This window comes from Mus musculus, chromosome 4 (assembly GCF_000001635.26).
Source record: "Mus musculus strain C57BL/6J chromosome 4, GRCm38.p6 C57BL/6J".
Classification (NCBI taxonomy): domain Eukaryota; kingdom Metazoa; phylum Chordata; class Mammalia; order Rodentia; family Muridae; genus Mus; species Mus musculus.
Window position 1 is genome coordinate 136,889,594 of NC_000070.6, and position 10,676 is coordinate 136,900,269.

General features: G+C 53.6%; 2 protein-coding genes across 3 annotated transcripts; both read right to left on the reverse strand.

The window, feature by feature from the left end:
- Window positions 1-207: 207 nt before the first annotated feature.
- Window positions 208-3,343, reverse strand: C1qc (complement component 1, q subcomponent, C chain). 2 transcript variants are annotated; one of them, XM_017319927.2, is made up of 3 exons: window positions 3,201-3,343; window positions 2,786-2,970; window positions 208-1,006 (listed from the first exon to the last, which is right to left on the reverse strand). In XM_017319927.2, exons 2-3 carry the CDS (start codon window positions 2,967-2,969, stop codon window positions 450-452), a joined length of 741 nt encoding a protein of 246 aa, XP_017175416.1. In that variant the 5' UTR covers window position 2,970; window positions 3,201-3,343; the 3' UTR covers window positions 208-449. The 2 variants fall into 2 exon arrangements, with proteins under 2 accessions (XP_017175416.1, NP_031600.2); NM_007574.2 differs by having other exon boundaries at window positions 209-1,006; window positions 3,251-3,321.
- A 2,979-nt stretch (window positions 3,344-6,322) lies between these two features.
- Window positions 6,323-9,251, reverse strand: C1qa (complement component 1, q subcomponent, alpha polypeptide). The gene is made up of 3 exons (NM_007572.2): window positions 9,153-9,251; window positions 8,082-8,251; window positions 6,323-7,135 (listed from the first exon to the last, which is right to left on the reverse strand). Exons 2-3 carry the CDS (start codon window positions 8,242-8,244, stop codon window positions 6,561-6,563), a joined length of 738 nt encoding a protein of 245 aa, NP_031598.2. The 5' UTR covers window positions 8,245-8,251; window positions 9,153-9,251; the 3' UTR covers window positions 6,323-6,560.
- Between the last annotated feature and the right edge of the window lie 1,425 nt (window positions 9,252-10,676).

The window sequence follows — 10,676 nt, forward strand, 5'->3', positions numbered from 1 at the left end:
AAACACCTGGACACAGGAGACGGACTCGCACACTAGCTGCTACCGGTTTCTATTGGCTCATTCATTTCTTCTGTTTTTAGTCCTTAACTTGCTCATTTCAGCAGTCATTAATTCACTCCAAATCATCCCTTCACTCGGCACGAACACCCACAGATGCAAAACTACACACTTCAAGTTCGAGGTCTTCAAGTGAGAAACCCGTGCCAGGCGTATTTAGTGATCTATTTATTTCTCTATCTCACCACCTGAACAAAAAAATAGTCTCATAAGGTATTGATAAATGGCCACAGGAATAATACCATTAGGTGGTTCCCAGAGAAACTCTGAGGAGATACAGGGCCGATGGATCAGGAACCAGGGTGGACTTCCTGGAGGAAGAGGTCTGAGTGAGGATGGGGAAAGCAGAGGGAGCGAGGTGGGTGGCTGGGGGCTGGAAGCAGCCTGCCGTTCTAGTCGGGAAACAGTAGGAAACCAGAGAAGACGCTGTTGGAGCCCTCTATGCCCACCATGCCATTGTAGTCATTGACTGATAGCCACACCTCATCGCCCCTCTGGAGCCGCAGGAGGACTCCTCCGGAGCTGACCTGCTTGCTGTTGAACATGTGGTCGCAGAAGCTGGCCACCCTGGCAAGGTTGAGGTTCAGGTGCACGCACAGGTTGGCCGTATGCGATGTGTAGTAGACGAAGTAGTAGAGGCCCGGCACTTCACAGGTGAACTTCCCTGTGCTTGGGTTGTAATGCCCCTGAGGGTTGGTGACCACAGAGTTGAACCTGACGAGGGCGTTGGCCTCTGGGTACTGGGTGGTCTGCCGGGTGACTGTGAATACCGACTGGTGCTTCTGTTTGTATCGGCCCTCCACACCTGGCTCCCCCGGAGGCCCCCTGGGGCCTGGGTCCCCTGGCAACCCTGAGGTCCCCCTGGGGCCATTTTTCCCACGGTGGCCAGGCATGCCAGGCTCGCCCTTCTGACCCTTGGGTCCTCGGGTCCCAGGGACGGCTGGGATTCCTGGAGAGAGAGCAGACAGGAAGGACATGATAGGGCAGAAGGCAGGAAGAGGGACCCTGAGTGGGTCCGGCAATGACCTGTAGCCCATACTTTCCAGATAGCTCTGCCCAGGTGGAGGGGACAGGACGGGGGAAGGGACTCTGCTGTAAGTCCTGTGCTTGGTCTATCCCTGTCTCACTTTGGAATCTGAGGTGGGAGGGTCGAATTTTGCCTCTGCCTGATGATCTTTCTCCTTCCCCTTTAAGGACTCTACTTATTTTTTGATATATAACTCCAGTTTCCTCTTCCAGGAAGCCCTCCTGGACCACCCCTGCCTGTCCCCTCTGTGTGAGAAATCCGTGAAGATTTGTCTTGTGACATTCTCAACAGCTTGTGGACCTTTTACGCTCAGGCTAGATAGTCTGGAGTCAGAGCCTCCTCTCACTCAGGAGAGGTTCACTGAGGCGGGACAGTCACTGAGGTTTTGAGACTGCTACTGAAACCGTGTGTCAATGAAACCAAAGCTAAAACAAAGAGAAAGAAACAAGAAGAGAGGGTGGGTTCAGGACCCAACAGATCTCAGGCTGTGTGACCGCGGGCTGGTGGTTTCCTTCTATGAGCCTCTGCTTGTTCTGAAGGCTGAGCACAGGTTAGGCACATGGGAAGCAGTATGCTGTGGTGTCAGGGGCTGGCGATGACTGAGCAGGGCTATCTCAGCCTCCTCATGGGGACAGGGCAGGATAGTGACAGTGAGGGGCAGCAGAGCAACAGTCACTGTGTGGCTCTGAGCCAGTCAATTGCTTGATCTCTCTGGACCCCAGTTTTGACATTTGCAAAGTAGAAGCAAGTCATGGATCTAAGGGTTTATCAGCTCTGGGAGGTGAACCTATGCAGAATGCTCAGAGCCAAACCTGGTGGCCGGGGGACCTCAGAAAGCTCCTCTGCCAGCCTATGTACAGGGTCCCGTAAAGTGCAGCCCAGGGGGGCTCACCGGCTCCCCTCTAGTGAGTAATTCCTTCCAGGGTCGCAAGATTTCATTTGGTGGCTGGGAGGAAAGAGGCCAGTATGGACATTCTTTTTTTTTTTAGGGCGCTTTCCATTAGCCCCCTGTCTCATCCCTCTGTCCCCGAAGTCCCCACGAGTTCTGCTCAGCCCTACTTACCCTCCCTCATGCCCAGACTCCACTGATCTCCCAGGGAAAGCACCCACACTCATAAAGGGCCACAACACCTGCCCTCCTCTCTTCCCTAACCCTAGCAGCCCACTCCTTTCCTTGGCCTGCCCTTCACACCATGACACTCGTGAGAACACCCTGGGTGTGGTCCTGACCACCCTGCCCCTTGCATCCTGATTGACAGAGACCATCACACCTGCTAGGTGCTTAATTTTGTCATCTATGTAAACGTGTTCAAAGCTGTGACAACCTGAGAAACAGGGATTGCAGCACCCATTTCACAGACGTGCAAACTAAGGCACTGTGGGGTTAAAAAAAAAGTTGTGTAAGCTGATAAAGAGGGAGGTGGTGGACTTGGCTTGGTTTTGACCCTCCCATAGGTGCCCCGGCAGTGTGGGCCACCTTCCCTAAGCATCCATCTGTAGAATGAACAGGCTGTCACCTGCCTGCAGGGACAGAGGCTCCTCTTTATTCCCTTCTACAGGATAAGGCAAATGAGGGCAGCATGCTGCAAGGTCACCAGAGTCAGTCTGGAGGCTAAAGTCTGAACTCTGAGGACCTGCAGAAAGAGAGGGCTCTGCGCTTCCCGCCCCAAGGCCAGCCTCCATCCAGGCAAGCAGACTTACCTGGCTCTCCCTTGGGCCCCTGGAGTCCATCATGCCCGTCCTTCCCAGGGGCCCCCGGCATGCCTGGCATCCCTGGGATCCCATAGCAGCCAGCGCTGGCCTGGCTCCTGAGTGGTAGGGCCAGAAGAAACAGCAGCAGCAGGCAAAGTCCACATGGAGGCTGGCAACTGGGTCCAACGACCATCCTGAGGAGGGGCGGGGGTGAGATGGAGGAACTGGTACTGAATTCTCCCTCCCTCTCCTCATTGCCCCGTCCCCTTCCGTAGCCCTTCATCCTGGGGAGTCCACATCCAACCACAGATGGCTGGATGGATGATGGACAGATAGGTAGTGGGTCTCTTCTAAGGTCCAAGCCTTAGAGAAGGCCTATCCCAGCAAACAAAGACACCCCTAGTCCTATGGTTCAGGAGGGTACCTGAGGGGAAACCACAACTCGCTCGCACTGCAGCAGGGTCCCAGCCTCACCTGAGGGTGTAAGGGACTTCAGGCCTAATCACAGAGACGTCCTGTTCTCCCAGACAGGAACATACTGTTTCAGAGCTGTGAGAGAAGAACCGCCCAGAGCAGGGAGAGCCCCCTCCCCCACAGCACCCTAACCCTACATCCCCTTTCCAGAAATTTTCCCTGACTTGACACTTTCTTTTAGGTTCTGATCCAGGCTGACCACAGTGATATCTCTACCCACCCCTTCCTTCCCTGGCCCTAGGTCATGTGTGCCAAAATGAGGAAGTGTCTGCCGTCCCTTCATCCTGAGAACACCAGGGTGTGTGTGTGTGTGTGTGTGTGTGTGTGTGGTGTAGACCTGAACCCAGGGCACAGCTGTCCCTAGGGGCAGGGTGATCATTCTATGGCATCCTCCGTGCTTGAGAATCAATGGCCTTCTATCTCCCTGAGATGAAGTTACAGCCCCTCTTCCAGAAGAGGAAACTGAGGCTTGCCCTAAGTCACACACTGTGCAGTTGCTGGGTGACCCCTGTGTTCAGCAGCTTTCCAGAAACAAGCCTCGCATGAAATTGTCAAGTGGTGGGCCTTAGTCTAGAAACATCCATGTACCCATTCCAGTTGTCAGGCTCAGGGAAGGGTGCCAGGGTGAGCTTGCTTGGCATGGGTGCATCAGAGACAGAGCCTCTGCTTTTCCTTCTTGCTGGTCTCTCCCTGACCAGGAGACGCAGTCACTGCCCCGCAGACTGATCTCCCCACTGGATGTAGGAATTCCAGAGACCTGATTGGCACTACCTCTTCTTTTGCTAGGCCCCCACCACCTTGATGGTTTTTCTACCCCCTTCATCCTGCCCCCACCTTGTCTCTGGTCCTGGAACTTGCAGTGGTCAGGCCAGGCCTCTTCCTGACTCTTTCCTCAAGTGGAATTTATGGGATGAAGGCAGATTGGGGCAGTAGGATAGCCCAACTTAATGCTCTCATTACCTGGATTTGGGGTTGGGCTGGGGTCCTGTGTAGGGCATTGGGGAGGGAGCTACATCTAAGCCAGGCTCTCTACACCCTGCATATGCTACATCCTGACCCACACTAGCAATTCAGGATACCTAGTTGAGCAGCCCACAGGGTCTTGCTCTTTCAGTCCTCCTGACTGTCCCTCCACTTGTAGCCCAGGATATGCTATGTGGCTAAGGTAAGGGTGAGGGACTGGGAGGAGCCGAGCGTGGTGGGCTCTGTATTGTGAGGTGGTAGTGATGAATCCCTTGCTCTTCGGTCTTGGGCGCCTCTGTGCCTGGCCTGGCTCTTCCAGCAGGTGTCAGGCTCGGTCCGTGCTCAGCCTTCTCCACCACGCCCACCATTCTGCCAGGCTCAGCTTCCAGGTTCAGAGGAATTGCGGGTTTTCAGAGTGTCTGGAATGTAGGTTAAGGAAAGGTTCCACACTCTCCACTTACTGGGTCAGGCATGACCCCACAAAGTGACAGGAGCTCTCCACTTTGAGGCCAGACAGCCTGGCTTAGCTGTAGATCCCCCACCTTCCAGCAGGGTGCCTTATGTCAGGGAGCCTCAGTGGCTGTTTTACACTTTGTTTTGAAAGCCAGTACACGGGGTCCCCAAAGTCAAAGTCTTTCCCAGCCTGTGGAGGTGTGCATTCAGGCATGGGGGGAGGGGGGGCTGAGGGATCAAGAAGAAGCCAAGAAGGAACTCTGAGGATCATGTGGTGGCTTGGAGTTGAGGGGGGTCTAATCTCCCTGGAGTGTCTCACCTCCTCCTGACCCCAGAGGCTCTCGGCTGCAGTCACAGGGCATGATGATGTGTGTCCAAATGTACCTGCAGGCCATGTCAGGGATGACTCTGAGACCAGGTGCACCAGCCAGTGAACAGGAGGGGGGAATAGTCCCCGACTGAGCTGTGAGCACATGGGGGTTAGTGTGGGAGGAAACACAGGCTTTCGTATTCTGTGCATGTGGAAATGTGCACATCCATTACAACTGTGCATGTCTGTGTGTGCATGTGTGTGCGCCCATGTGCCTGGATGCATGCGTGTGTTTGGAGACGTGACTAGTGTGTACCTCCAAGGCTGTACATAGTGTTCTGAGAGGAAGTCCCTGAGCCCATGTTCTGGTGAGGAATGGGTGAGCCTCAGCCCACATGGGATCATGGTAAGTCTCAAGGGTAGTGTGTATGTGAGCAGGAGACAGTGTATGTGTGATTGCTGTGAAACTGTGTGTGTATATCTCCATGTGTGATTGTGTTTGAGCCTGGGATTGTGGGAATGCACTTGAGCACCCAAGATCCTCAGTTGTCCCCACCCCACCCCCAGGGCTGCTAAGCAGTCAGGTGACAGCAATCCACTCTCCATGTCTTCCTGGAAACCAACCGCTCAGGAAATTCAGCTCTGGGAAAGACTGCTGGGTGTCCGAGAGAGCCACTTGTTTGCCCTCTCTGAGCTAGGCTGCAGAAGCACCTGTGTGGTTTTGTCCAAGGATAACTGGGAAGACTGGGAGGGTATTGGTCAGCTAGCCTGATTTCAACTGCAGCTCCTTGCCTGAGGTACTGACCTGGGGCTTGATGCCCCCTGCTCCTTAGTCATCTGGGAAGTATGGTTAGAATTCTCACTTAGGAGCTTGCTCAACAAGACTGACCAACACAGAACAACAGACCCCTGTCTCCAGCTTTCACGCCCTGGCCACGGCAGCCCCCTCCCCTCTCCAAACTTCCATTACTGGCACCACTTAGCAGATTTGGAAACTGAGGTCATGTGGTGTGATCTGGCAGCTAGCAGGGGCTGACATCTGGAGCCTGGTTGATATGCCCTCCGCAACCATTGTGTACAGTGCTAACTAACACTGCTTTCCCAGTCAGCCAAGCAGTCAGCGATGGCCACTTTTTTTTTTTTTTTGAGACGGGGTTTCTCTGTATAGCCCTGGCTGTCCTGGAACTCACTTTGTAGACCAGGCTGGTCTCGAACTCAGAAATTCACCTGTCTCTGCCTCCCAAGTGCTGGGATTAAAGGCGTGCATCACCACCGCCCAGCAGCGATGGCCACTTTTATGCCCCTTTCCTGCTCAGTGCCCAGAACAGCCAGCCACTGCACGGAAAGTCACAGACACAGACGGGGATCGTTTATTCCAGAAAGTGCTTAAAGAAACCACTGGGCAGTGTGCAGAAACATCAGTCCTCAGTGCCCTCCCTCCGAGACAGCCCCTCCCCCAGGGTGCTAAAGCCCCAGCCCCTTCACTTTGCAGAGTGCGGAGGGGAGGGGTGCAGGACGGAGGGGGGGGCGTGGTCCACAACAGGGAGCGCAGGAGATGGCAGGATGCAGGGGCAGATCCCCAGCTCAGGCCGAGGGGAAAATGAGGAATCCGCTGAAGATGCTGTCGGCTTCAGTGCCCTGGTAAATGCGACCCTTTGCGGGGTCCTTTTCGATCCACACCTCGTCCCCTCGTCGCAGCTGAAGCACGGTGCCCCCTGCTAACACCTGAAAGAGCCCCTTGTTGTTGGTGTTAGAGAAACTCAGGGAATCCCTGGGCTGGCCCCCGGAGGAAGACTTGATAAACAGACAAAGGTCCCACTTGGAGATCACTTGGAAGTTGAAGTAATAGAAGCCGGGCACTGCACAGATGAAGCGACCCGTGTGGTTCTGGTATGGACTCTCCTGGTTGGTGAGGACCTTGTCAAAGATAACCACGTTGCCAAGCGTCATTGGGTTCTGCCGAATGGCTGAGAAAGCTGGCCGGGGCTGGTCCCTGATATTGCCTGGATTGCCTTTCACGCCCTTCAGTCCTTGGGGGCCGCTGTCCCCCAGGGGACCACTGGGACCTGGGAGCCCCACATTGCCAGGTTTGCCAGGGGGGCCAGATTCCCCTGGGTCTCCTTTAAAACCTCGGATACCAGTCCGGATGCCAGCAGCTCCTGTGTGCAAAGAGAGCGAGCAGATTGGTAGATGTGGAGTGGGGTGGGGCATCGTGGGTAAGAAGTCCAGAGCCTGCCTATCCTCACAGAAAAAGCCTTTGCTTTGAAGAGACCCAGTCTGACTGGCCTGACTGGCTGTGTGGTCTTGGGCAAGCATGTTAACCTCTCTGAGCCTCTGCTTCAACTATAAAACCCAGAGAAGCAAATGCAGCCATGTGACAGACCCTGCATTTTTAGGAAACGTGGGGCTGGCTCTCTGGTTGCTCAGTTGAGTCCAGCCATGGTGCTGTCACCTCGCATGTCTCTAAATCACCAACTCCTTTTTCATATTTAGGACCCTTTGGCACAACTGTGTGCAAATCAGCATGAGGGTCCTTTTGGTCTGCAGGAGACTGGGAGGGTCAGGTTGACAGGTCAGGATGTCTTTTCTTCCGGCTCTGGTCATAACTCCTCCCCTCTCGTCCTCCTCAGGATCATGAATTCTAACAGGGTAGAGTGGACAGGAGAGCAGGGACAAAGTAGAGGGCTGGAAGGACATGCAAGTGACTGTTGATACTGGCTGATCTTTCTCTACGCACCAGGCAGGGCTCTGCCTCGATTTTACGGAGGAGGAAATGGACTCTCAGAGAGCATCCGTAATTTGTTTGAGGTCAACCAACAAGTCAATGGCTCTTGACTCTAGACTCTTGGGCCTCTTTTTTAGACCATCCACATCCATTCTCTGTGTGGCCTAGTCTTTGGAGGAGAAAGGGGAAAGAGGAATGTCAAAGCAGGAAAGAGAAGCTGGGGACAAGGTCCAAGAGAAGGCTAGGCCTTCAGGTTCCGGGGTGAACCGCTCACTGTAGTGACTTCCTGGAACTCAAATGCACCATCGCTTCTCAGGACCCCTAAACCATTGCCTCCAGGATGGTGCGGGACCAGCACCCCAGCCGGAGAGAACGCTTACCTGGCTCCCCTCTCTCTCCTTTGAGACCCGGCCTCCCCGGGCGGCCAGGATTTCCTGGAGCCCCATCCTTCCCGTTGGGTGCTCGGCAGACATCTTCAGCCACTGTCCATACTAGGGTCATGGTCAGCACACAGGCCACCAGCCATCCCTGAGAGGTCTCCATGGTGTCCCTACAGAGACACACAGGGACACTGGGTATGCTGGACACTTGGGATCACATGTCTGTCCCATGATGACATGTTACCATGTTCTACACGCAAGGTTATGTGACCCAGTCTAGGGCCATTCATATCCTCAATGCCTGTCTGGATCACAGGTCCCCGATACTAGCACTAACAATGACTTTGACCCTAACCCCTAGCCCTAGCTAGAACCCTGACCCTTCTTACTCTGCCCTTAACCCTAGCACCCACCCCCTACCCTAATCCTAACCTATAGGCCCTAGCTCTAGGCTTAATCCTGACCCTGACCCTGACCCTGACCTTGACCCTGACCTGACCCTAGCCCTAGCCCCAGCCCTAAACCCCACACTACCTTTTGCTCTGCACCTGTCCAGCATTTGCTCCTATATCCACACAGACCTCCCCGCTCTCTGGACACGCAGGCTCACACACTCCCACGGATGATGGATCTCATTGAACAAATATTTACCAAGTGTCAGCACTGTTTTAATTACAATCTCCGGCCCAGATGGTGAGCTATGCACACTCACAGGCTTTCACAAACATCTGCCTACTCTCCCGCAGCCTCAGCCCCTTTCCACATCCACATGAGGGCTGACTGTCCCTGCAAAGCCCTCTGCTGCTGGGCGCTGACTCCCCCGAGCGCTTTCTGGCTTTCTGTGTTTCTGAGGCATGGAGCATGGTTCTGAGCTACTAGCTCTCACGGTTCCCCAAAGCTCTGGCCAGAGGAGAGGGTCCTTCCACCTGCCTGCTCTGTGTCAGTGTCCCCAGCCTATCCACCCTTGCACTGAACTAGCTTGCAGCAATATTCTTCCCTCTCGCCTCAGTTCTCCAGAGTGGTCCCCCAAGGTTGGTTTCCCAGCCCCCTCTCCCTCAGGCTTGGTCTCACCTGCCTCCGTGGTCCGATCAAACTGGATGCTCCAGCCCTTTGCTGATGGTGGGACACCCGTCAGCAAAGGCGTGTCACCAGGACACTGCCAAGTTTCATATCCTTTCCGACTTCCCCTTCTTGGAATCTACCCCCTGAACTTCCCCAGGGCCAGACACCACACACGGAAATTTTAAGCGGACCTCAGCACGTTTGGGACAGGGGATGTCCTGCCCAGCCACAGTTGTGGGGAGGACTCTGAAGATGGGGGTTGGGGTTCTTCAGGATCCAGAAAAGCACAGAATATCAGGGCAGAAGGACTCTGTCTTCAAACTTGTACCCTGGGGCTTTTTTCATGATTGGGAAAGACACAAGAGCTTAGGGCCAAGTGCTTATAAAATTCAAAGAAGGGACAGGCCACCTGGAACAGAGAGAACAGACCACTGGGAGGCTGAAGGCACATAGCAATGGGTTTCAAGGCTCGATACTCCCTAACAGCCTGTCTTTGGGAAGCTCCAACATCTCTTCGCTCTTGGTTTCTTCCTTACCTTTTTTTTGTTGTTTTTAAAACGATCTATTTATTATGCATACAGCATTCTGCTTGCATATATGCCCACAGGCCAGAAGAGGGCGACAGATCTCATTACAGATGTTTGTGAGCCGCCAGGTGGTTGCTGGGAATTGAACTCAGGACCTCTCGAAAAGCAGCCAGTGCTCTTAACTTCTGAGCCATCTCTTGCTTTCCCCCCCCTTTTTTTCTTTTTCCTTTCATTCTTTCTTTCTTTCTCTTTTCGAGACAGGGTTTCTCTGTGTAGCCCTGGCTGTCCTGGAGCCCACTCTGCAGACCAGGCTGGTCTCGAACTTAGAGATCCACCTGTCTCTGCCTGGGGTTAAAGGCGTACGCCACCACCATCCAGCCTCACTCTTAGATTCTTTATCTGTAACCTGGGATCAAATTCTATCTCAGAAGGTTGTTGTGAAAGTTTAATGTCAGGCAGCTGCAGAACACGGGGCACCTGATAACCACTTATTCACCAAATGTCATCAATATTAAAAAATAGTTTATTTATTGTTTCTCTTTGTATATGCATGTTAGGGTGGGTTTGTGTGCTACGGTGGAGCACGTGTGGAGGTCAGAGGTCAACTTTGAGGAATTGGTTCTCTCCTACCATGGGATCTGAGCTCACATTCTCAGGTTGGTGAAGGGAACACTTTCACTCACTGACCCCAACATCTTTTCCTGAGACAGGTTCTTATATATCCAGGGTTGGCCTGGACATCCTGACCCTCCTGCTTCTACCACCTGAGAGCTGGGATTGAAGGTGTGCTTCCATTATGCTTGCTTTATTCAGAGCTGGCCATTGAACCCAGGGCTTCATAAATCCTAGCCAAGTGTTTGTTGTGGATAGCCCTGGGGCTAATTCTATTTGATGTTAATTCTGTTCTCCTGTGAGTGGCTGTGAACTAGGAATGAGTCAGCACTCAGGTGATTTCCTGTACACCTTCTTCTCACCTTAGTTTGTAAAATAAAGGAGAGCTGCTGGT